The sequence below is a fragment of the Pseudonaja textilis genome, chromosome 13 (genome assembly GCF_049901715.1).
Source record: "Pseudonaja textilis isolate UNSWEBS1 chromosome 13, rPseTex1.2, whole genome shotgun sequence".
Lineage (NCBI taxonomy): Eukaryota > Metazoa > Chordata > Lepidosauria > Squamata > Elapidae > Pseudonaja > Pseudonaja textilis.
In genome coordinates, this window is record NC_142002.1 from 2,419,145 (window position 1) to 2,446,669 (window position 27,525).

The 27,525-nt window shown below is 42.8% G+C and overlaps 1 protein-coding gene across 2 annotated transcripts in view; it reads left to right on the top strand.

Annotated features, from left to right (window-relative positions):
* The window catches only part of MEGF11 (multiple EGF like domains 11), a 498,439-nt gene that overhangs the window by 402,420 nt on the left and 68,494 nt on the right, over positions 1-27,525 (top strand). For both annotated transcript variants that reach the window (XM_026709368.2, XM_087941849.1), the window contains exons 13-14: positions 495-658; positions 3,968-4,070. In XM_026709368.2, the coding sequence (XP_026565153.2) occupies positions 495-658; positions 3,968-4,070 (267 nt within the window). The remainder of the gene's footprint in view (positions 1-494; positions 659-3,967; positions 4,071-27,525) is intronic.

Consider the following 27,525-nt stretch of genomic DNA (forward strand, 5'->3'; position numbering starts at 1 on the left):
CCAACTGATGAATCCAACTAAACAAGTACTCTTGAGATGATCTAATAATGTAGACCTTTATTGAGTACATCATTTCAGCAGAGAATGAAAGCAAAACCCGCTCTGCTTAATTCCTGGGCAATTCAATATAATTAAAGCATAAAATCCTCCTGTCAACTGTAAAACATTACTATGCCTGTTTTTGAGTCACCATAAACAGGTGGGGGGGGAGGGAATCTGAAGGAGTAGTATGGCAGGTTAAAACCAGAAGTACATTCTATGCTTATCTTACAAAGATTGTAGCTAGGCTACCGGATCTTCTGCCCATGAAAAATCCTTCATTGGAGAACATGATTGATGGTGAAGAAGTCAGGTGAAGACTTCTGGGAAAAATAATACTGTAATCCACACATCTTGTTACTCCCCTCAAAAATGTATTTATTTCCAAAGAGAGAGGGCACACACAGCCATGGTTAATAGTTTACCTAATGTTCTTTGGCTCTTTGATTTTACAGGCTGGCAGGGAACCGACTGTTCCATTCCATGCCCGAGCAACACGTGGGGTCTGAACTGCAACCAGACATGTTATTGCGCCAACGGAGCTGCCTGTGACCCTGTGGATGGATCTTGCCTTTGTGGTCCTGGGTGGCAAGGAGAAATCTGTGACCAGCCCTGCCCTGTAAGTCTTCCTTGAGTTGGAGAGATTTGCTGTTTTCATGGGTAATCCTGTTGTGGCCTGCTGGAGCTGGCAGCAGAGTCGGACAGTGAGGAGGTTGGGGAGGAACATGGGCTGGTCCTGGAGACTGAGGAAGGCTTGGACGAGGGCTCTGCATCAGAGGCAGAGTTGGGGCCAGGGCAGGCTGGCAGTCATCAGCTGCCTTCGGGCTCGGACAGCAGTGAGGCAGGGGAGCTTCTGGAACCGGTTCCCGACGTGTGCATGCGCAGAGCTGCCAAAAGAAAAGAACAATTATGAACTAAGGGTCGACGTGGGAGTAAAGCCACAGGTGGCCCCTCCATAGGGATTAAAAGGGGAGCAAAAGGGGAGGGGGCTTTTGCAGGAAACAATTCCGTCACTGCAGCAGTGTGAAAATCTGTCTATGCGTCTCAGAGACTCTGTGCCGAGTCCTTCCTTGTCAACACTGCATTTGGAAATATTTACTTGGCAGCACTCCAGGCTGGATAAGGTCTGTGCTCCTAATTACACCCTTGAAAGACTGTTTGCCAGGCCTTTGGCTGAATGTGAATCCAAGAAATTCACCTTCGTTTAATAAAAGGGGTTTTGCCAGGACAAAGAGTTGGCTTAGTGCTTTTCAGGGAAGCCGAGGTCAAAACAAATCCAGGCTTGGATCAGGGAGTTACATGTAATATTTTCACTGCATGTATTTTGAAATCAGTCCGAATAACAGAGTTGGAAGGGACCTTGGAGGTCTTCTAGCCCTATCCACTGCTGTTCTTTAACCACTGTAATTCAAGAATCTAGTGTGAAAAGGGAAACTCAAAAGAAGCTACAAAAGCGCCTAGGCTAGGTGAGAACTCCAGCGATCGGGGACCAAGTAGCTGATGATTGTCCCATCTTTAAAGTTGGCGAGAGTGAATGGTGCTCAGGTTCTCTCCAACGTTGGTGGGAAGAAGGATCGATCCACTGAACGAACGAACAGAACCACTGAATTGGAAGGGACCTTGGAGGTCTTCTAGTCCAGCGTTCGCCAAATGGTGGGCCGCTAGAAAATTTTGGTGGGCCGCAGAGAAATCTCACCCTCAGAGCCCGCCCCCACGAGCAATTAATCCAGGCTGCACAGGAACACAAGGCTGCGCCACCCACATGGCTCGCAGGAACCCTCCCCACCCACTCATTCCTTGTCCAGCAAACTTGCCTGCTAAATTGCTATTTTTCCTTTTTCCGACTATCAGCTGTTCTGCTGTGCCGGGAGATTTAGATTAGCTAGGAAGCAGGAAATGGTTGGATTTCTTGCTTGCTAGCTAGTCTTTAGATCTTCGGCTCTGCTTTTAAGCACAGCCGAACCTCCCTTAGGACTGAAGGTTCTATTATTCAGTGCAGACTCACGGCAAGCAAATTCTATGTGACAGACTGAGCTAGCCGATGGCAGATAGATAGATCACTGAATGATCCAAAATGCCCCCAAAGGTGGGTGACCCCTGTTCTAGTCCAATCCCCTGCTCAAGCAGGAAAGACCCTTTACCATTTCAGATAAAAGTTGTCTTCTTAAAAACCTTCAATGCTGGAGCACCCACAACTTCTGGAGCAAGCTGTACCACTAATTTATTGTTCTAGCTGTCAGGAAATTCTTCCTTAGTTCTAGACTGCTTTTCTCCTGAGTTTAGTTTCCATCCATTTTGTCCTTGTCTTGCCTTCTGGTGCTTTGGAAAGTAGCCTGACTCCCTCTTCTCTGTGGCAGCCCCTGAAATATTGGAACACTAATGTGTAGACTCCAGAGAGCTATTACCACAGGTGGCTTTGACAGATTAGATATGTATGTATGTATGTATGTATGTATGTATGTATGTGCTTATTGATTAAATTTGTTTGTCGCCCAACTCGCAGCAGTGACTGTGGGCAGCTTACAATCACTAAAAGCAATTAAACAATAGAGACACATATATCCAACTGTAATAAAAATGCAAAATACGGTTTCTGACTAAAAGATAGGGAAGGGAGGAGTAGGATGAGCCAGAGGGGGGAGGAGGGATCTGCCATTGGTCCATCAACACTCACCCACCCCCGTGTGAAACTCCCCCATTGGGACCCCAAGCCAGCTGGCAGAGTCTTAATTAAGATCTTAATTAAATTAAGATCTTAATTTGTTTTTTTTGGGGGGGGGGGGTTTGGTTCCAAGTTAGCTAAACTGGTAACGATCACCACTTCTTGTGCGACAGAATTGTGCCAATTAGCTCCAGACAGATTAAGCAAAGAAACCAGCCCTCAAGATTTTCTGGGATTCAGGCAGAAACATTACACCTGATTTAAACACATACGTTTAAAATCTGCAACTGTAATTGCAGGTAGTCCTCAAATTGCAATAGTTCACTTAGTGACCATTCAAAGTTATGATGGTATACTGAAAAAAGTGACTGATGACCATTTTTTCACACTTGTGACCATTGCAGCATCCCCATGGTCACGGGACTTACATTCAGATGCTTGGCAATTGACTCACATTTATGACGGTTTGCAGAATGCCGGGGTCATGTCATCCCCTTTTGTGACATTCTGACATAAAAGATTCCCTTAACAATGCTGTTCCAATTGAACAACTGCAGTGATCCACTTAACAAACGTGCCAAGAAATGTCATAAAATGGGACAAACTCACTGAACAAATTTCTCACTTGGCAACATAAATTTTGGACTCAATTATGGTTGTAAGTTGAGGAATAAGTGGAGGAATGTAAGAGATTGGACTGCCATTTGTCAGAAATGAGGTAGGGTTTCCTGCTTGGGTGGGTGGGGTTGGACTAATGACCTTCAAGATCCTTTCCAACTCTGTTAATCTGTTAGAGTACCTGTATATGTTGTATATCTGAGACGCTGCGGCTCAGTGACTAAGATGATGAGCTTGTCGATCAGAAAGGTCGGCAGTTCGGCAGTTCGAATCCCTAGCGCCACGTAACGGAGTGAGCTCCCGTTACTTGTCCCAGCTTCTGCCAACCTAGCAGTTTGAAAATGCAAGTAGAAAAATAGGGACCCCTTTGGTGGGAAGGAAACAGCGTTGCGTGCACCTTCTGCATTTAGTCATGCCGGCCACATGACCATGGAGACGTCTTCGGATAGCGCTGGCTCTTCGGCTTTGTAACCGAGTACCGCCCTCTAGAACCAGAAACAACTAGCATGGATGTGCAAGGGGAACCTTTACCTTTACCTTTATATGTTGTATAGTTGGAATAACTTTGTCTCGGTAGATTCCTTCATCTACCTATCCTCATCTGTTCTTCTTTTTCTTCTTCTTCTTTTTTTCGTTGGTTAATGGAAGGATGGGACGTACGGCCTGAACTGCAGCGAACGTTGTGATTGTGACCACGCTGATGGCTGTGATCCTTTGACTGGCTATTGCTGCTGCCTTGCTGGCTGGACAGGTAACATGGCGTGCAATCAAACGCTTCACCTTGGAGCTCAGTTAGATGCTGCCATCTCTTCATCCTTTGCTTTAAATTAGGAAATGGAAAATAGAAATTGAATTCTTTTATTGGCCAAGTGTGATTGGACACACAAGGAATTTGTCTTGGTGCAAATGCTCTTATTGTACATAAAAGAAAAGATACATTTGTCAAGAGACAAGAATCATAAGGTACAACGCTTAATAATAGTCATTATAGAGATTATAGGCAAAAATATAATAAAGCAGTTAGCTCTGAGTTTACATTTGTGGATCTGGTTGTTTGCAACTGGCATACATCATTGGAGCTGTGGTGGCGCAGTGGTTAAAATCCAGTATTGTAGGCTAACTCTACCATCTGTCAGCAAGGTTGACTCAGCCTTCCATCCGTCCAAGGTCTGTAAAATGAGGACCCAGATTGTTGAGGGCAAAGAGGCTGACTCTGTAAATCACTTAGAGAGGGCTGGAAAGCACCAGGAAGCGGTATATAAGTCTAAAGTGCTAGTGTAGTGCTATTCTATTCTATTCTATTCTATTCTATTCTATTCTATTCTATTCTATTCTTATTCCTATTCCTATTCCTATTCCTATTTCTATTCTATTCCTATTCTGTTCTATTCCATGTTTTCTGTTCTATTCTATTCTATTGTTGTACTATTCTACTGTATTCTATTCTATTATTATTTTATAATTTTGTTCCCTTCTCTTCTTCTACTCTACTCTACTCTACTCTACTCTACTCTACTCTACTCTACTCTATTCTATTCTACTGTTATTTTGCATTTTTGTTCTCTTCTATTCTATTCTAGCGCAGTAGTTAGAATGCAATATTGCAGACTAATTCTCCTCACTGATCAGCTCAAGGTTGACTCAGCCTCCCGACCTTCCGAGATCTGTAAAATAATGACCCAGATTGCTGCGGGGAGGGGCCGATATACTGACACCGCAGACTGCTTAGGGAGAGGCTGTAAAATCACTATGAAGCAGTATATAAGTCTTAAGTGCTGTTGCTATTTGGGGCATTCCTCTCCTTTCCCCTAAAACATAGCCAGAACCAATTGCACCAGCTGGCCAACTTTGCTGATTTGCTCAGTCCACTTCCAGCTTCTCAAATCTGTTTTCTGAAACCCAGACGTGAGTGTTACCTTCAGGTGTAAATTTTCCCCTTTCGGTCACGCTAGTGAATCGAGAACCCTCTCTTTGTTTGGGCCATCACACTCCCGGGGGCGTGTGCATGCTCTCTTATTCACATTTTAGGGACCAAGCTGGAGAGGAAGATCATGACTGAGCATTTGCCGGCCAAGGACCTCTTAATTTCAAGAGGCTGGCAATTTCTGCCGTTCCAGGTCTTATTTTTAGAAAAGGCACTATGGCTTCACTGCCGCGATTGGAGTATCATGCTGAGTAACAGCTGGGCGAGCCGAGATGAAAAACTCTTTATGTTGTTTCGAGTTTCCAATATGATTTGGTGTAATCCCGGGTTGTGTCAGATCCGGAATTACAATGGACTTTGCCAATTTGATGCTTTCCTAAATAAAGGGAATTGTTTTGGAAGATGGACTTTGCTTTTTTTTTCTTTTTAAATGGATTTCGTCACTTGGAAACCTAACATTATTCCAGATCTGCACAACCCAGAATTACCCTCACAATATTAGAAGTTAGAAACAACCACCCCCAAAGTCACAATCTCCAATAGAAGTAATTGAACGTTGCCTGGTGTCCTCAGTCTCCAACTCCAGGTCTCAGCAGGGTCAGCTTTCGTTCCCACGGGAAGAAGAACCACCTCGCCTAAACAACTCTCTCTATCTCCACTCCTTCCCCGCTTAGGCATGTGGCAAGCCCGAAACCCTTCCTCCCATAACCAGCAAAGAGAAAGTAAGAAAAGGAATATATATCAAGCCTAATTAAAATGGCTACACATATGTTCACTTTCAGGCTTGACAGAGAGAAGGAGAAAGAAGGCGAGGGAGGTTGGGAGGGAGGGAGAGAGAGAGGAAGGAGATTATAATGAGAGGGAGGGTCTCAGGGAAGTCCTGCCTTAGCACTTGGCCACCACAGGTTCCCCAACACGAGGGTGTCGAGCTGGCCATGCCCCCACTCACCCCGCAACCCAAGGTCAAACACAATTCTGATGCAGCCCTCAATGAATTCAAGTTTTAACACACACACCCCTGTTGTTGTACAGCCTTCTCTGCCTTCTCCCTTTGGCTGATGGGCATCTCACTGGGGCAGGGGGTCTTCTGAGGAACTGGCAGGATTGCCAAGGAAATGGTTCAAATCTTCTCAAATCAGAAGGAAACTTTGACCAATAAACACAGAAGGAAGAAGAGGTTAAAAAAAATGGATGAAGAGGACAATATTATTTAGCTTAGAAACCGGATGGATCTAAAACTGTCAGCAATACAATCTGGGCAATATAAAGTGTGTTAGGCCAGCAGAATTTTGCTCTGATCCTCTTGATCGTTGGCTTGACAGGCAATCGTTTGCTATGCTAGATAATCACTGGTTAAGAATCATGGTTTCTGAAAGAATCATAATAATAATATCCGCAAGAAATATTATCTGCCTGTGAGCAGAGAACTGGTAGAACCATGGAAGGCAAAGTGATAAAAAAATGAAGTGCACTGGGACTTTAGAATTCAAACAGACAAGCCCTTGTAACACCACAACTGCAAATGTAACAATTCTTAATAAAAAAAGTCAGAAAAAGAAAAAGGACAGGGTGGTACCTGGAAACAGCAGAACAGAAGGGAAAGAACTGGAGACAATGGCAAAATATAAAGACCTGGAAATAGAAGTAGCATGACGGATAAAATGTCCTAGGGGCGCGTTTTCAAGAGGCAACTGAACTTTCTGGTTTTTCTTTGAAGACGTTTCACTTCTCATCCAAGAAGTTTCTTCTGCTTTGATTGGATGGTGAGGAATGGAGGGATTTATATTCCTTGCAGACAGCTGGTCATTTGCATCCTTTTAGAGGGTCACTGAGGCCACTTGGAGAGGTTAATCTGTGTCCTCAGGGTCACCTGAGTAGTGCAAAAGATTCCTTTAGTCTGCAATTTTTTTCCTCTGGAAATCCATTCCTACTTCCACACCATTCCAAGGGTGTTCATCCCAAATTGTATGCCTAAAAGTCTGTAGAAATTCTCAGTCCTCCAGATCACAATTCTCCCAAAGGTGCTATTTCAAGAGGCAAGTGGACTTCCTGTTTTTTCTTTTGAAGACTTTTTTAGCTCTGGCAAAATAAAACAAAAAGTAGTCCCAATAGTGGTCGATGCCTTCGGTGCGATCCTAAAACATCTAGATCACCACTCGGAACACCATTGGCATTGACAAAATCACCATTAGTCAATTGCAAAAGGCAGTTTACTCAGGGAACAACTCAGTAAGTAAATTAAAATGCCATATCCAGTCTGAACATCTGAATGGCTAAGCAACCAACCATAATAACATACCATTGGTGTTGATAAAGTCACCATCGGTCAATTGCAAAAGGCAGCTTTACTCAGAATAGCTTTCATCCTGTGATGATAGCTCTGACACCTTTCAACATCCGCATCTGCCTATTCCAGGTCCTTGGGAAGGACTTCATATGCCAAAATGCCAAATGCAGTCCAAACCTCTGGCTGGCTGTGCAATGAACAATGATAATAATTTATTAAAAGTATATGCTGCCTAACTGCCAGTTCATGTAAAACAGAGGTCTCCAAACTTGGCAACTTTAAGACTTCTGGACTTCAACTCCCAGAATTCCTCAGCCAACTATGAGTTGAAGTCCACAAGTCTTAAAGTTGCCAAGTTGGGGGACCGCTGATGTAAAACTTTGCTTCTGTGGCTGAAATTTTGTTGCATAAACTGGGGTGACACAAAGACTAGCCGTGAAGGAAGCCACCAGGAGACATAACTCCTCCAACAGCCTCTTGTTCTTGAAACAAAGTGGAGTAGCTTCTCTCTCTCTCTCATTCTCTCTCTCTCTCTCTCTTTCTTTCTCTGAGTTACAAAAAGCAAGTTTTAGCTACCTTCTTTTGGTGATCAAGAAGACAATGGTCATTTCCATGTGAGAAACTTAGAGCAACTTCATAGCATCACCCCAAACATCTCCACGTTACCGTTATGGCACACCATGATGGTTAGATAATTCCAGGAGAAGCTATGGTTTTCTCGTTCAGGAATGACCAAGGACAAGAAGGTTGTCAGAAGACAGTTCCGTAGATAAAAGCTTATCTTTGTTGTTCTCTGTAGATTCCGGATTTCAGTGGAAGTGCTATCACATTGGCATCCTTATATATCTTAGTGGCCACTCAGAGCCCTCTGGGAATTGGGCAGCTTCCAAATTGAATCTAATTAAAGAAAGGAAGGATACCTCCTCTCCAATATGTGATATATGTGATAAAGTGCAGTCTAGAAGACGTTTTTTTTAAAACTTGCTTTAGAAAAAGGACTAAACTGAAAGTCTATGAAAATTGATTTTTTTTTTAAAGGTACCCATTTTAGGTTGATAACATTTCTGAAGAAGTTATCGTTCCTGGAGATAGGTGATAACTCAGACATGCAGCAGTTACTTTACATATTGAACATTTCGGGTTAAGTCAGCAGGGTCCACAGTTGGATACTGAGCTGTCTTCAGGCAGATGGACAATCCTGGAGTTGACTGACACAAGCACATAATCTCTCTCTCTCTCTCTCTCTCTCTCTCTCTCTCTCTTTCTCTCTCTCTCCCTCCCTCCCTCCCCCCCCTCTCTCTCACACACACAAAACACATATGTACACTAAGGATGTGGATTGTCTTGAATGCAACAATAATAAGGGGCTTCAGAGCACACTAACCATAAAGAATTTATCCGCAACCCCTTAAACCAGACATTTCTATTCCCCAAATTGTGCTGCATCTACAGAAGGCAGGTACCGAACCAACGAAGTAGACCAGACCAAGAAACCAACACCATGTAAATCAGCGCTACTTTTATTATAAACCTTTAGTAACAGAACCCCGCAATTCTGAATAGGCTGCCCACTCCTTCCCTTTAGGGTGAACTAGGGAAGGGCTTGTCTGAGAAGTTTTCTCAACTTACTTTCTGGGTCCAGACTCCAAGCCCTCTTATCTGATTGCTGCCTTGATGGCAACTTTTCCTCCTGTCTCCCCAAGGCCATTCTCTCTTCCCTCTAGAGCACTGGGGGAATCCTGGGAAGATGTACCAGCTTGAGGAAGTTCCGCGTGGAGCCCATGCTTCCATGCTTCAAAGTGTGTCCTGTGTAAAGTGTTGCACTTCTGTAATCTAACACAAAGGCTTTCCTTTCTATCACTTCTTTGTTCTCAAATGGCAAGGTGTGCTTGACTGCTCAGGGGAGAAAGCCATGAGCTCTTCAATGGGTAGAATCATCCATGGGACCAGGTCCAGAAGATAACCATCCTCCTAAAGTCAACCATGTTTGCCCTCTGTGATGTCATCTAAGCCTCCTTCTCTGCTCCCTGATTGGCTGGAGCCATACTTCAAACAGGAACGATGTGAGGCACAAAGGCATTCTTCCCCAAACCCCAAAAACTTTAATCTTAGACTGTCTACCAAGCCATGCCACCAAGCCACTGCCACAGAACTGGTAGTAAAAATATTTGAATCCCACCACTGAGTTCCCTGTACATGGTGAGCTGTCAGACTCCTGATCAACTTTGTTACTCTTCTCTTACACTCTTTCTAGGGAAGACCTAGTTTTTCAACTTTGGCAACTTTAAGATGGGTGGACTTCAAGTCCCAGGATTCCCCAGGATGGCTTAAAGTTGCCAAAGATGAGAAACCCTGACCTAAATGATCCCTTCATGATCTTTCTAGGGCCTCAGCATCTTTTTTGAATTGCGGTGAGAAGGTTAAAAAAAAAAAAAGCTGGTCAGAAAATTCACCAGTTTAGTTTTCCTAAACATCTTCACTTGCAGAAAAAAATAATTACTACCAACCTGCCTTCCATGGAGGACCTGTATACTGCACAAGTCAAAAAGAGGGTTGTGAAAATATCTACAGACCCCTCACATCCCAGACATAAACTATTTCAACTTCTACACTCAAAACGATGCTATAGAGCCCTGCACACCAGAACAACTAGACACAAGGACAGTTTTTTCCCGAAAGCCATCACACTGCTAAACAACTTATTTCCTCAACACTGTTTACAAAGTCTGCACTACTATTCCTATTAACCTTCTCATCACTCCTTATCACCCATCCCTTCCCACTTGTGACTGGATGACTGTAACTTTGTCGCTTGTATCCTAATGATTTATATTGATTGTTTCCTAGTATGATTTGATGGCTGATTGTACCCTGTGACTATCATTAGGTGTTGTACCTGATGATTCTTGATTCTTGATGAACGTATCTTTTCTTTTATGTACACCGAGAGCATTTGCACCAAGACAAATTCCTTGTGCATCCAATCACACTTGGCCAATAAAAGAATTCTATTCTATTCTATTCTATTCTATTCTATTCTATTCTATTCTATTCTATTCTATTCTATTCTTATTGTACCCTATGACTATCATTAAGTGTTGTACCTGATGATTCTTGACTCTTGACGAATGTATCTTTTCTTTTATGTACCCTGAGAGCGTTTGTACCAAGACAAATTCCCTATGTGCCCAATCACACTTGGCCAATATTCTATTCTATTCTATTTTTACAAACAAACTTTGTTTCCTCGGCATGGAGAAGTATTCAAGCTTACATTTCCTATTTCCTTCCCTCTGCAGTGGTGCAGCACGAGCAGCACATGATATTGTTCAACCAAGATTTACTTCGATTCTAAAATTCGCCCGCCTGTGTGTGGGGGTTTGTTTTTGGGTGGGATAAATCAAATAATTTAAAAGGCAGGTGCAAATGGTTTCTCATTTAGCTTTCCCTGTTTGCAAAGTTTTACAATCAAAGAACTTTTCTGGTTTGTGGTTGCTAATCACCTGGATTAAAAAAAAAAAAATCAGAGTTGGATGTTTGATTTTAATATTTGCTGTTTGAACTTGAGGGCTAGGTCCTCCTGTCCATTTTATCAATTAGACCTCATAAATTTTGAGGCATGGATTCCTCGGAGGGAAAAAGTGGAAGGCATTTGAAACGGTCCCGAATTTCAAAATTAATTAGACGTGGCCTAGAAAAGATCAAAAAAAAGTCCTGGACTGTGGAGGCCCTTGCTTGTGGGATGAGGACAATTTGGGTCTTCTCTGATCGAAGTGGCTAATGAAAATCTGATCTTAAAAAAAGTTATTCTGTACGTTCATTTTCACACGTGGGACTTCCATTGATGTCAGTTCTGTTCCGCGGATAAAGGAAAAGAGAAATAACTGCACGGTTTGAAAAGCAGGTTCTCAAGATGTTGTTCATTTTAAAAAAAAGCCCTCAGAGGGGAAATAATATGAATGAAGTGAGCAGGGAATAAAAAGAAAGAAGGAAGGAAGGAAGGAGGCTGGAAGGAGAGTTGTGGGCTTGTGTCTCATACGCTATTTTCATGTCCGGCTTTTCAGTGAAGTCCACCCTACGGTTGAGCCAAGTCACAAGAGATTGTAATCACATCTGTGGCAGTGGTGGGATTCAAAAAATTTTACTACCATTTCTGTGGGCGTGGCTTGGTGGGCGTGGCAGGGGAAGGATACTGCAAAATCCCCATTCCCTCCCCACCCCACTAACCTGCTTTCCAGCTCTGTTCTCCTGTGCAGGGCAACCAAAGAAGACCCAGCCAATCAGCTGGGACTCAATGGGAGGCAGAGAAGAGATGGGGTTGGCGGGGCCAGTCAGAGGTGGGATTTCCCGGTTCTTCAAAACTACTCAAAATTTCCACTACCGGTTCTCCAGAACTGGTCAGAACCGGCTGAAGACCACCTCTGATCTGTGGGCAGAGGCGAGGATTGGTAGCTAGTTTACACAATATCAAAACTAATTTAATTTTTTATTTAATTTTTTATTTAATTATTTTATCTTAATTAAAGAAAAAATTATTATTTCTAATTAATTAAAATTAATTTTTAATTTAAAAACTTAACCTAGTTGAGTTTTTAACCGCACCAACATGCCTACCGTCCCTGTCCTAATGTTCCTCTTTATTCGTACCCATTTCATATATTCGTAATCACGTTTATACTTATACCTGTTATCTAATTCTTGCATGACAAATAAAATCAATAAATAAACATGCTTCATGCAAGCCAGGAGTGTCAAACTCATTTTCATTGAGGGCCGCATCAGGGTTGTAGCTGACTTCGGGGGGCCGGGTGCGCATGGCCAACTGGGTGGGTGTGGCCAGCTGAGTGGGTGTGGCCAACTGAGTGGGTGTGGCCATCTTGACGCCATTCCCCAAACTGCTGGCATGTTTCCTCTTCGCGTTGGGTAGATCGAGACGAAGCTACACTGGCCCGATCTTTCCTCTTTGCATTGGGTAGTCCAGGACGACCCCGATGGGCTGGATCCAACCACATTGCAGGCCTTGAATTGGACACCCTTGATGTAAGGACTGAGTAAACCCAATTTGGAGGGTTGGAAAAGATGTCGGACAATCGGGTAACAGATGGTTGCATTGAGCAACCCAGTGAAGCACACATAAAAAAAACCCTCCAAATTCCAGTTAAACTGAATTAAGGATAGTAAGTTTATGGTGCATTGGTTTGGACCAGAGGTGGTATTCAGCAGGTTCTGACCAGTTCTGGAGAACCGGTAGCAGAAATTTGGAGTAGTTCGGAGAATTGGCAAGTATCACCTCTGACTAGCCCCGCCCCCTTCTATTCTCTGCTTCCCATTGAGTCCCAGCTGATTGGCTGGGTTTTCTTTTGTTGCCCTGAACAGGAGAACGGAGCTGGAAAGCAGGTTAGTGGGGTGGGGAGGGAAGGGGGATTTTGCAGGATCCTTCCCCTGCCACGCCCACCAAGTCATGCCCACCAAGCCACTCCCACAGAACTGGTGGTAAAAAAAAATTGAATACCACCACTTTAAGCATGATATGCCTTGTGTAAATCAAGGCAACGTGCGGCTTTGGAGATTATCCACGGGGAGGTGTGGTGAAAAACACTCAAGCTGAACTTCTCCAGTCCTTTGTCCAGTAGCTTTTGCTCAAACATACCCAGATGGAGCTTCAACTTCATGGCTGTGAAGATGAAAAAGATGCTCCATGATTGGACGAGGGGAGATGCTCGCCTGTCACAAGATAAGGCTGGCTTTGAGTGCCGAACGGGGACTAGCCCAAAGCGAGATATGTGCTGTCACTCAAATGCCAAAACAGCCTTCTCCACCCTTGTGGTCACATTATTAAGAGGAGATAAGAGGAGAACTTTCTGCTTCCCGTTACTCTGGGGAGCCCTCTTTGAATTCTGAGCGAAGCAGCAGCTTTGACAATCAGCTGGGGGGTTATTTTAACTAGGTTTCTGAGCAGAGGATACCTGAGTGAACAGAAACGCTTTGTGGAAGAAACAAATTGCAGGATGGAGTCATTGTTTTACTAATGCGGACAACTTCTTCTCAGATGCTGGAGATATTGGCTATACATTGAGTTTCACTGAATTAATGTGAAATTGTTAGAGTTGGTTTTGCTGAAGAATTTGTGTACATTTTTTTTTATCAATATGAATGATTAATGAACATTGCATTGTCTGGGTCATTCTGCTTATGCGGTCCAATTGTGATGACCCAAAGGGGCGTGGCACAAAGGCAACACAGTCAGATAATCAATAAGAGCCCCTTTACTAGCTCCAACTTTGCTGCCAATGTCCTGGTTACCTTTTGGGCTGAAGAAAAACTCTATCAAGAACATCCTTTGGCTGCAGAGAATCAAGTCCAAAACGTGGTCAACAAAAACTGTAACTATAAGTCCAATCAAGGCAAAATGAGGTAATTAGTTCAGCAGGGCAAGAGAAGGAATTCCAGGTGTGAAGAACACGGTTGGGAGGATGCCAGGAACACAGATAACCAAAGTACACACAAGATAAACTCACATTTCTTCCCAGCAGCTGCTGCACACAGTCTGCCTTTCTTATCAACTGTCTTCCCAGCTGTGGCTAATGAAGGGAATCAGGGCCCTTTCCTCCCCCGTAAGCCACGCAACCCACGTTGCTCTCTTCTCCATTTGTCCCTAGGAGGAAGAGGGGGCGGACCTGGATCTTCCTCTGAACTCCCTCTCCCTTGTTCTACTTCTTCCCTGCTCTGCCTAGCTGGACTTTGCCCTTCCCCAGTTTCCTCCACAGCCATTGGAGCCAGGCTCCCACTCCCAGTCAGCTGTTCAGCTTCCTCCTTGGATTCAGGCTCCGACAGGGGCATGACACCAATATTCATAATAAAACTAATGCTAATAATAATACTATATTGTTTACTTATATATAATAATCTTTCATAATTTACTTGTACATAGTATTAATCTTTTATCTTTTTAACTTCTACTTCTATTACCTAACCACCGATGAAACAAATTCAGAACGTGCACACATGCCCATGCATGTAGGGGTGCCAGAGCACTGGAAAACTGAAGACCAACTGGCCGGTGTGCGCATACCTGCTTTTTGGCAGCTTGGGTCCATTTTCAGCCCATTTTTGAGCTGTTTTTGGCCTGAAAATGCCCCCCAAATGGTCTGTTTTGGGGGCATTTTTTCAGGTCATTTTTGGTACATTTTCAGGCTGTTTTTTGGACCATTTTCAGGCCATTTTCCAGACCAAAACAGCCCAAAAAAGGCCCCCAAAATGCCCCAGAAAAAATGGCCCAGAAAGTGACTTGTTTTTGGAGACCAGCTGGCTGGTGCACGTCCCATAGAGAGGGCTCTGTGTGTCACTTCTGGCATGCGTGCCACAGGTTTGCCATCACGGGTATAAGGCATCGGTTTCACCAAAGGCTCCTGGACAGAGACTGGAGAGAAGGCGTACCCCTAAAAGCATCAGTGTGCTATTGTGATGCCAGATCCACCCTTTTTTTTCTGGGCAGGTGTCATGACAGCACTCGGACAAAGACAAGGGGTATGTCTTATATCGCAATGGCACAATGCTGCGTCTACCATTTTGGTGAAAGCAACGGGCTGAGTTTCTGCCTCTCTGAATTTCTTCTATTCTTTTTAGGGGAAATATTCTGTCTTTTTAAGTATATCCTAAAATATTTCATTTTCCTAGGAGAGGGCTGGGTTATAACTTCCAGCAGAAGTCCACAAGTCTTAAAGTTGCCAAGTTTGGAGAGCCCTTGTCCTAGGGGCATAATAAAAGAAGTCTAAAAATCCATCAGAATTTCCTTTTGCCTTTGCTTCTAACCTAAAGAAATCCAAGGTCAGTTATTCTGAGCCTTTCCCCCCTGCCACACACACACACACACACACACACACACACACACACACACACACTTTTCACCGTTTCACGGACTGAGCTGGCATTTATTTTCTCGTAAGAGCTCCTGCATATCTTCGTCAAGTTATCTCCAAGATTCTGTCCACAGATCTCCGCTCTCTGAAACCCTTTGGGTCCTCACACAGTTGTTGCTCAGCAAAAGCAACCCCAACACTTTGAAGATGCAACACGGAGTTATTAAGCATGCAAACATCCGCAGCCTGCAGCGCAAAGCTTTGGCAGCCCGCTGAGCAGCCCTGAGCAAAGGCAGAGCCGCCGTTTCTATAGGCTTGGCCTACTCGATTTCAAAGACAAAACAAAGAAGAAAGCAGACAAATGTAAAACCCAGCAGGAGATTAGAAAAATTTTGTTTTTGACAGAGCTACCTGAGTGACCTTCTTGTTATTTATCCCTTTCTGGTAGGTCAGCCTGCTGGCTAGCCTATCTTTAGGATACTGTCAGTGGATATCAACAATTTGGTTTGCTGGTTCTTGACTAATTCTTCCCCTTGTTGCTACTCAGCCCCAGCCCATCTTGTCGGGATAGTTGTCTTGCAGGAGAAATTTCAGCAGTTCACACATATATGGGGGGACATCGCGCAGGTGTGGTAGTGAATGCCGTTTGTGTATGTGGAAGGGTGCATTTTATTAACACAACACGAGCAGGGACTACATGTGGTCATTTAGTGACTACTCAAAGTTGCAACGCCACTGAAAAAAGTGCAACGCCACTGAAAAAAGTGATTTATGCCCATGGTCACGTGATCACAATTAGGATGTTTGGCAACTGGCCAAACATCCTAATTTATGATGGCTGCAGTATTCCGGGATCACATGATCCCCTTTGGTGTTTTTCTGATAAGCAAAGTCAAATGGGGAAACCAAATTCATTTTACAATAGTGTTACTAACTCAACAAGTGCAGTGATTCACTTTACAATGGTGGCCAGAAAGGTCCTAATACGGAGCAGAACTCTCAACAGCTCTCTGGCTTGGCAACAGAAGTGTCATGCCCCTGTGGGAGACTGACTCCAAGGAAGAGGAGGAACAGCCGACAGGGAGTGGGAGTGTGGCTCTGGAGGGTGTGGAGGAAGCTGGGGAAGGGCAGAGGCCGGCTGGGCAGTCAGAGGAAGACCCAGGCCCATCCCCTCTCCATCCTAGGGCACGCAGGGAGGAGAGGATAAGGGAGAAATGTGAATGGTGTGGTCTACATGGGAGGAAGGGGCCCTGATCCCCTTCATGGGCTGCAGCTGCGAGGACTGTTTAAAAGGACAAACTGCGCATGGCCCAGTGCTGGAAGCAAAGCGTGAAATAATTCTAGTCTTTCAGTTCTTATATGAGTTCTGGCATCCTTCCCAGTGTGTGTATTTCGATATCTGTGGACATCTTCAAGCCCTTATCCTGCTTTGTGTCATTAATTGCTTCAGTGTGGTTTGTGTTGTTGTTTTTATTTATAATTAATAGGTATTTTTAGTTTGAACAGCATTTCCTCCTTTTAGCAACTGTTTGTGGGGGAGGTTTTTTTGTCTCCAGTCAATGATATTTGGACCTTTGAAGCAAAATTGAAGGTATTAAGGGAACTTCACCTGTTTTTGTGACTTTGTTGCTTTTGTATCCCACCCTGGGTCATCACAAGAAGTTTTGAATTCAGTTGTGGCAGTAAGTCAAAGACCACCAACTATAATTTAGGCAGTTGCCAGGAGAATACTGACTTAAAGCCACCAGTATATAGAGATATTAGAGATAGAGAGAGCGATAGAGACAGAGATTGATTTCTAGAACCTGACATGAAAGAGAAATTAAGGCTAAGCTCTAAGCATCCAGTTCTGTATTTTATGCAGAGGAATTAGAACATTAGAACTGCCTTAAAATGGTTGTTTGTTTTTTACTGTCTCCGTAATTTAGACACTATAGGGACGTGGTGGCTCAGTGGCTAAGACATGAGCTTGTCGATCAGAAAGGTCAGCAGTTCGGCGGTTCGAATCCCTACCGCCGCATAATGGAGTGAGCTCCCATTACTTGTCCCAGCTTCTGCCAACCTGCAGTTCGAAAGCACGTAAAAATGCAAGTAGAAAAATAGTGACCCCTTTGCTGGGAAGGTAACAGCGCTCCGTGCACCTTCGGCGTTGAGTCATGCCGGCCACATGACCAGGGAGACGTCTTCGGACAGCGCTGGCTCTTTGGCTTTGTAACAGAGATGAGCAGTGCCCCCTAGAGCCAGAAAATGACTAGCACGGATGTGCGAGGGGAACCTTTACCTTAATTGAGAGACTGCTCAGGTGCCTGACAAGCTGTACGGGGTCAACCTTACTCCGAGGCTGTTCCCAGTTTCTTGACTTCTTTTCTTTATCTAAAAATAATTCCAATTTTCCAGCAAAAAAAGGAGGGGTTCAGCTTGTTCTCGGGGGCACCTGAAGGCAAGACAGGGAATGGTGGGTGGAGGGTCATTGGGGAGGGATCCAGCCTGGAACTTGGAGGGAGATTTCCTGATGGTGAGGTGTGTTGATTTTGCCTTCAGAAGCTGTGGGCGCTCTATCGCTTGAGGTTTTCAAGAATAGATTATTAGACAACCATTTGACTGGGAATGTATAAGGTCTTCTGCCTTGAACAGGGGCTGGACTAGTAGACCTCGAAGATCCCTCCCCACCTCTGTTATTCTGTATTAATATAATCTACATGTGGTCCAGAGCCTTGCTCAAAATGACTGTTGAGGGACCTTTGGCTGCAAAGCTTTGCGTTTACAACAGGTGATTAACGGAATAATCCCCCTGGGTTGGCTTCCCACTCCACACTGAACCATACATCTTGGTTTACCAACCACAGTGTCTGGATTTGCACAATATCGCTAAAACCACACCACTGCATTATTTTAGAGTGCACTTTGTGAAAGAAGGCAAAGTGTTTCGGTGGGACCATTTCGTGTGTTCCTCGGTGAATAATCCAATGTTGATTAAGCTTGATGGGACTCCTCGCCATCGTGGAGAGAAATTGCAGTTTGCTCAGCAGTTGGGAGAGAGGAATTAAGAAATGTTCATGCACCAATAAAGTAGCTCTGAGAAGCAGTGAGTTTAAACGCCTGCTTGCAGATCTACTGAGTGTGTGTTAGAGGAGCAAGTTTAACACACACTCGTTTTACAGCCTGCTCTTAGAAATACGATTCATTTGAGTCAATTTTTTTTTAAAATCTGTTATAAGTTGAACCAAATTGGAGGTTTCATTGGGCATGTTTTCATAGAGGAGCTTTTCAAGGCAGCTCAAGGGTGTCATGTTGCTTTTTTTAGACACATTGAAAGTGCTTCATAGTGTATCTGTTGCAAAGCTAAGCACTTGGAGGAGCAAAGGGTTAGCTTTCTGCCCTTCCTGGACTGACTCTGCAACACTGAACGCTCCACAAGAGAAGTGCATTTTTCTTCACTTCCTGGAATGACCATGCCATCAAGCCACACTGAGTTGTCCACAAGAGCAGTGACATGGTTTCAAGAGCAGTGATTTCATTTTTTCTGCATTTCCTGGAATTACCCTGCAATGCTGAACACTCCACAAGAGCAGTTTTGGAAGTACTAAAAAAAAAAAGAAACAATATTCTTTTGAAGAGGCTGGCATTTCTAAAAGTCTATCAAGGTCTTCAAAAGAAGGAATAGATACCAGTGGTGGAATTCAAAAACTTTTACTATTGGTTCTGTGGGCATGGCTTGATGGGTGTGGCCATGTGACTGGGTGGGCGTGGCTTTTTTGCAGCCCCCACCCATTTTGGGGAGCTTCCTAGCCTCAGAGAAGCCTGGGGGGGCGTTTTTGCTCCCCTAAGGCTCCTCTGGGGGTCTGGAAGATAAGGAACAGAGCATGGGAGGGGCACACAGCACCCCACCAAGCGACTGGGTGGGGGGCATGGTCAGCTAGAATTTACTACCGGTTCAGTGACGCATGCCAAATTCTTGCTACCAGTTCGCCCAATCCGGTGTGAACTGGCTGAATACCACTACTGATAAGTACATTTCACCTTTTTATAGTACTTCAATTTTATTCTCATTTGTTGGCCAAATCTGGCCCCAGGTTCTGCCTCAGTTTACCTTTTCCAATAAGTAACTGAGTCAGAAGATCATTTAAAAGCAACTTACTACAGATAAACTGGAGTCTCCCTATGAAGTGAAAAGGGGAAACCTGGAGAAGTGGATTATATTTACTTTTATAGTTTAGCACAACAAAGAATTTCAAAGCAAAAGTGGATTGGGTTAGAAATAGTCATCTGTTCAGTTACCTCACAAGAATTACAGCATCCAATAATATGTGAGCAGAGCTATAGAAAAGAGCGTTGTATTCTGAGTAAAAGTAAAAGAAACATTTGCAAAGTAAAACATCAAAACAGGTATTGGTAAGAAGGTTATGGCAAATTAGTAACAATACAACTGAAAAAGCAAATTAAAAAATGCAAGAAAACTCACATTAGTTAGCCAGTGTAACAGTACTACAAAAATCATGTTTCAAGTATTACAAAATCCATCGTGTGTGGCCCTCACTTCCCAACCAGTTTATTCTCCCTCAAGGGAGAAGGCACTAACCAGAATTCATTCTAGCTAACCTATCATAAAGCTACTGAAAATGAAATCTCCTGATTCGAGCCCATCAGGATTCATGGCTTAAACCCGCTTCAGTCCCTAGAACCAAAGAGAGCTAAACTCAGTCCATTACCGAGTGTATAATTAATCTATTTTTTACTTCAATACGCATAACTGCCTGGTTCCAAAACAGATTTTCCTGGAATGTAAATATGGAAATGTTGATAGTTTATGCCCTGCGTAATTGTGGGAGGATTGGTTAAGTCAATGTATAAATTGCCTTCCAGGGTTTTCCATTCCAAAGCAAAACACACAGAGATGATCTCTCTTTCCCAAGTACTAAGTAAATGTATTGTGCAATGATATAAATCAGCATTTGCATCTTGGCTGGCTATCCCAAAATATCAGATGATTCAAAAGCTGTGTCTGTTATGTAAGATCAGAATGTAAACAAATAGTCTCGCACTTCGGGAAACTCCTTTCATGTTTCGTGAAATCAGGAGTTATAAAGTTAAATGCTTTCTCACTGCATCTGCCAAGCTGTTAAGCAAGATTCTTACGTGCATTTCAATGTATATTAATGGAAAGTTTTAAAAGGTCTTTATTCTTGTTGCCTTTATGGCCTCTGATAAAACAGGAGACATAAAATATCCAGCTAACCCTCGACCTACGACCACAGTTGAGCCCAAAAATTTCCATTGCTCAGAGAGAACGATCGTTAAATGAGTCTTGTCCCATTTTACGAGTTCTTAAGTGAGAGCCAAATCTGGCTCTAGGTTCTGCCTCAGTTTACCTTCCCAATAAAGAACTGAATTGGAAGATCATTTAAAAACAGGTTTTAGGTTAACCTGGATAAAGGAAATGCATGAGCACCGCCCTCTAGAGATGGAAATGACTAGCACGTATGTGCGAGGGGAACCTTTACCTTTAAACAATCTGTGTCAGTTGGTTTACCAATTTTTGTGCATCCATTTTGTAGTCTCAATTACAGTTACATTACATAATAACTCATATTATCAATCAGAAATTATATACCCTAGTATCACTATTAAACAATCATTTGACTATAATTTTATTCATTCATACTTTGCGAGATAACTATAATTTACTTAGTTTATTTTATAACAAATCATATAAACATACCAAATCTATCCTGAAAACATTTTATTAATATGATATCAAATAAAAAAGAAAAGAAAAATTATCTCTTTATATATTCATTATTATCTAAAATTCTAAATATTTGCCAAACTTTTGTTCACGTTTTGTCTGTTGGTTTTTGCATTAAGATGCTTTTAATGATTGCATCCAGGGTTTTTGCATATTTAAGGATTTAAGAATCTCTTTTGAAAGATTACTCCTATATCTTTACATGACTTCCTTTTTTTAAAGGGTTACGGCAGAAATGAGCCTGGAGATGTTGGTTGATAGTTTTACTGGCAACGTTTACCTTTTTCCATTGAAGCTTTCTTAACAGAGAAATATTTTTTTCCATTTGAAATGGAAATACTTACACATCCTGCCTTTTGCGAGGGTCTTTGAAACCTTTAAATATAACATAACCTCATTTGGAAATTAGCTTTAATTTTTCCACTAGCTTCATTTCAAGCGAGTTAATAAGGTTTTAAATATCCCTGTCTTGCTTTAAAATGTTGCCTTTGAGAAATTTTAAAGATGCCTCCTAATGCTATTGCTTCTTTTAAAAATGGAATCAACATTTCTGAAGTTATTTTCTTCAGTGGTGCCCTCTCATTAAATTTATTTCTGGAAGTATTTGATGAAGAGTATAAGCTGAGCCAGGTCATGATTTTGTTCAATTTAGTTTTCTTTTTCTCTAAAGACACTTCAAATTCACAATAGAGCTGGAAGGGACCTTGGAGGTCTTCTAGTCCAACCCCCTGCTCAAAAAAGGAGACCCTATACCATTTCCGACAAATGGCTGTCTAATCTCTTCTTAAAACCTCCATTGATGGGGCACCCACAACTTCTAAAGTCAAGATATTCCATTGATTAACTGTTCTTAAACTGTTCTTAATTGTTTAACTGTTCTTAAAACTTCTTAAGAAGTTTCTCCTTGATTCCAGGTTTCTTCTGTCCTTGATGAGTTTCCATCCGTTGTTTCTTGTCCTGCCTTCAGGTGCTTTGGAAAACAGGTTGACCCTCTGGGTGCAGCATTCTAGGTGTGGTCTTACTAAGACTTTATAAAGTGGTACTAATACTTCAGGCATGGGTTTAGATTGTACCACAAAGAAGTTTTTAAAAAGGTATGGAAGGCAGCGGGGAAAACCAGATAGAATATCTTACATTTAAAGGAGAATTCTTTTCATTATTGTTCTCCATTGTAGAATTAATTCATTTTCTATTTTCATCTGCTCTTTATTGCAGTCCAATTTGTTTGTTTTTAATTGGAGGAAAAAATCTACATTATCACATAAATGCTAAATAATTAACTGGAGATTAATTAAGTACTTTTCCTTTCTTACTAAATATCCTGCAGAATTAATTAATTAATTACATTTTCTTTGCTTCCCACGCCAACTGGGCTCATTAGCAATATATGTAACTTCCGTGGTATAACATAAGGATCAAGAGAAAAAGTTCCATGCTACAAGAATAACCAAACATCTGCAATAAATATCATTTATACAACGGATGCACATATAATGCCATATCCATAGCACCCAGATCAGCAATGCTGAAAAAATACACTCAGCCAATTATTAAATTAATAGTCCTAGTAAATATGCACAGCACAGACTTTTAATTACATACTGGAAGATATTCCATCAACACCTTCTGGAAAATATAAGTTTTCCCTGCATTCTGCTAGAGTATTCACCATTGGAGTGGATTTAATAAGGGGATCCTTGACTCACCATCATTTATTTAGTGACTGTTCAAAGTTTCAACAGCACTGAAAAAGTGATACAACCATTCTTTTTTCAAAATAAAAACAAACAAACAAGAAAGTCCAGTTGCCTCCTGACGAAGCACCTTTGGGACAATCACGACCTGGATGACCTGAGAACCTCTCCAGACCAGGGGGATGCTACGAGAGTGGGTGGTTTTTCTGAAAACCAGAAGTACATGATGAGATACAACCACCGGAAATTAGAACTGGATCATAATTACCCCATGGGGAGATTCATCAGAACTTCTAGAGTAGAGTGGAATGGAGTGGAATGGAATGGAATTCCACTACCGGTTCTCCAGAACTGGTCAGAATCTGCTGAGTACCACCTCTGATACACAGGTGCACTAAGTTAAGATACTCTCTATGGTGCAGCGGTAGAAGGTCACCAGCAGTTTTTCATTCCGTTGCTGTTTCCTGAGAAGCTTCAGGTAGTAGAATCTCTGCTGGGCCCTTTTGACCAGGACTGCAATGTGAGCATCCCAGGTCAGGTCCTCTTTGGGGGTAACACTTTTATTCTGCATTTCTGTCTGACATTCATTTATTAATCTTGTCTAGCCTCGTTGGGCTGACAACTGTGAAAGAAAGTCCCCCGAAGCGCATGCCTTCTGTTGGATTTCCACATTCCCAGGCATCTGCGCCCAGTTCAAAAGCCCAACCAAATCAATTTCACCTTCCTAAAGCAAGGCTGGTTAGAGGACTTTGGCTGGAAAAGTAAATCACTCAGAGATACCCTCAGCGGGCCCCATTGGTGAGCAGGATGGATGGGCTTTCTGGACCTTTACTTACCTTCTCATGCCGCCCTCGCATGCTCCAGTGTACAGAAGTACCGTCCTCTCCTCTGCGCCCCAGTTATCCAAATGCTTCCAGGACTCTCAATGGTCATATTGAATTTCATTTCTCCATCACGCGAGAGATGGAACAGCATCCTCAGTGTGCACCTCACCCCACAAGTTTCTGCAATCATTTAAGAGCAGATTTACGGTGGATATAAGCTATTTTGCACCAAGGCAGGAGTGTAACACGCAAGAAACAAAACTAGACATTCACTGGGAAAGATGCTGTAAGTAGCTCTAATTAGAAGGAATTGGTGTTTCTGGATTATTGTGCAGGCATCTCAGTGGGAAGGGGAAAAGGGTCTTGACTATTATTGGGTCAATGTTCATCGAATCACAGAGTTGGGTGGCTCCAAGAGGACATCTAATCCATCCTCTGCTCCTCCCCACTAGAACTTTAGTTGAAGCATAACCCAATTACTTTCAGCAGCCAACCTGGCTACCACTGAATCGAAGTTTGATAGTCACGAGTGTTCTATAGATCGCCTCTGAAGGACACATAGCTTATTGTTTTTTGTTTTGTTTTTTTAAAAAATAAGCTCACTTTTTAAAAAATGCAATCTTTCCTCTCTCCCAAAGCTCCAGCAGAAGTTATTATAAAATAATTTCAGCCCTGACCTTCCGGCAAGGTTTGCCCCATCAGAATGCTCTCAAACTCTCAAAAGTTAATATTTCTTTAATCTTGAAATCTGGTAGCCGCAGGTGCAAACCTGTTATAGTTAGCTCTATAGTGATTAGATCTCTCACCCATCTTGAATCGGATGCAAAGAGAGAGATAAACTGCAGATTGCATTCCTGGCAAAGGCTAATCTCCAAATCCAGAAATCTTTCTTGCCTCAAAGGCTGAGAAGCTGGAGTAGATCATTTGATTTTCGTTGAATAGGTGGAGACTACAACTCCGGAATGACTAGACAGGCATGGAAGTTGCCAACAGGTTGGGGTTGGCGGGGTGGTGGTGAGGTTGAGAGAAGTCAGAACTGGCAATTCAGAGAGACTAAATGGACTGACTCTAGATAGCAAAAGCAATAGCCCTTATATACCGCTTCACAGTGCTTTATAGCCCTCTTTAAGCAGAGGTTTACAGAGTCAGCCTCTTTGCCCCCAACAATCTGGGTCTTCATTTGAGCCACCTCAGAAGGATGGAAGGCTGAGTCAACCTTGAGCCTGGCGAGATTCGAACTGCCAAATTGCAGGCATCCGGCAGTCAGCAGAAGTAGCTTGCAATACTGCACTCCAACCACTGTGCCGCCACTGAACAAACATGAGTTTATCTGGTGTTGACTTTGGTTATCTGTGTTCCTGTCATCCTCCCAACTGTGTTGAATTTTGGCCCTTCCTTCATGCCTGGAATTCTTGCTCCTGCACAGTTGGACTAATTACCTCATTTTTCCTTGATTGGACTTATAGTTACAGTTTGTGTTGACCATGTTTTGGACTTGATTCTCTGAAGCCAAAGGCTGTTCCTGGGAAAGTTTTTCTCCAGTCCAGAAAGTAACCAGGACATTGGGGGGAAGTTGGAGCAAATAAAGGGACTCCTACTGATTATCTGACTGTGTTGCCTTTGTGCCACGCCTCAGGTTATCACACATCTCCATGGTTACGTGGCTGGCATGACTAAATGCCAAAGGCACATGGAACACTGTTAGCTTCCCACCAAAGGGGTCCCTATTTTTTCTACCTGCATTTTTACATGCTTTCGAACTGCTAGGTTGGCAGAACCTGGGATAAGTAACAGGAGCTCACTCCGTTAGGCGGCGCTAGGGATTCAAACCGCCAAACTGCCGACCTTTCTGATCGACAAGCTCAGCGTCTTAGCAAGCAGCTGTTAAAAGTCCACATCCTGCTGAGAAGGCAGCAGAGAAGCCGGACATTTAGGGATAGAAGTGGCATGTCCTGCCAGAATTGATTTCACCAAGATAGTAATGAGTGATTTGAAAAGGGGAGAGGAAGTAAAGAGACAGATAGAGAGGAAATAATTTCCACCTCACATTGATCTGTCATCCTCCCCATAGAGTTCTTCTCGCGAGCGCATCAGAGGAAAGGAAGGTACACACTGTAATTTCTCTAGGTCCTGCGTTCCTAAGAAATAATTAGATTTAGTTTCGGTAGCAGAAATTCTCCCTTGCCGAGACCCGGGTGCAGTCAAGAAGATGGAAATAATGAAATGCCTTGAAGCCTCCGGCACTCATTTATTCTGGCCACCTCGTCTCTTCTCCTGGCTTGGCGGAACCTGTCGGAATTGTCTTAGGGGCTTGTGCAACCAGGCACATTAAGAGGAGGAACCAGAGTCCATCGAAGGAAGTTTGCAACAGCAACGGAGAAGTTATTTTAGGTAGTCCTCAACATATAACCGTTTAGTGACCGTCTGAAGCTACAGTGGCACTGAAATTTAGCAGTTAATCCCTGTTGAGGATCCCAGCCATCTTTCCTCCACCTACTGTAGAAGGAGGACTATTAGAAAAAGATGCTTTAATTCTTTCGAGACTTAGAATTTCCCATAAGAAATACTTTGGAGAGTTGAGATCATTTTACTGTTCTCACGCTAATGCAGAATTCCATCTTTTATGTGTGTCTCCAGATATTTATATCACCCAAATCTTTTATCTGTTTTAACTTGGTGCCAAAACCTTAAATTTCAATTTCTCAAAAAATCTTCCTTTGCAAAAAGAGATTTCCATATATATTTTTTTGCCTTATTTGCAGGTGCTGAGGAATTCCTGATTTCTCTGGGTGATATTTTTTGACCCAACTTAGTTTGCTAAAGTAGAGCAAGTTTCTGCAGGAAATATTTTTTATGTGTTGCAGCTTTCCATCTTTCTGAAACTCTTGTGATGGCCCTTGGGATTAATAAAAGTTCAAGGAAGCCACAGAGAGGTCTGTGGCATGAAAGAAAGGCCATTCATACATACCAACGCACATACACACAGAGAGATGCCGTGGCCAACTTATTATTAGTTAAAGAACTCCGGGAATACTCAGGAGAATTTTCTGAAATTCTCTTTTCCTTTGGAAAACAAAAGTCAGAAGCAAAGTCTCTCGCAATCAATTGAAGGAGAACTTTTCAATCTTTTACTTGCTACTGAAATTGCACGGGACGCATTTTTAAAAATTTAAATATTCATTCAGTTGCACTTAAATAAAACAGCATCACAGGGTTAGTTTATATACTTTTTTTTAATCTGTAATTCCTATGGCTATTTGGTCTTCCATTTTAGATTGTCACATGAGACTTGGTTTTTTTTAAATACCTAGAATAATAATCCAATATAATTTATTCAGGAAGTTTGGTGACATTAAATACTGGCTTAAACAATAAAAATATAAAGAAGTGTTGATTTTAAAGCGTTGCAGGAGTGCCAAAAGCAGTTGAGCTGGCAAAGGCCAAAGCTTTGGCCTTTGGCTGCCATTTTGCTTTTTTTTCCACCACAATTCACCTCATCTATCCCTGAAAATTTCTCCCCGAATCACAAATGATCCACAGGGTCCTTCCAGCTTCTGGGATAGCAGTAGCAGTTAGACTTATATACTGCTTCACAGTACTTTACAGACCTTTCTAAGTGGTTTACAGAGTCAGCCTCTTGCCCCCAACAATCTGGGTCCTCATTTTATCGACCTCGGAAGGATGGAAAGCTGAGTCAACCTGGAGTCGATCAGGATCGAACTGCTGACTGTGGGCAGACTTTGCCTACAATGCTGCATTCTCACCCAGAACCACCAGGGCTCTGGGATGACCCAGCCCTGAATCAAGTGCCCTAGCAACCTTTTTAAGATGGCTTGTGTGTGTGATGCTAGGGCCATTTTCTCTTGATTTAC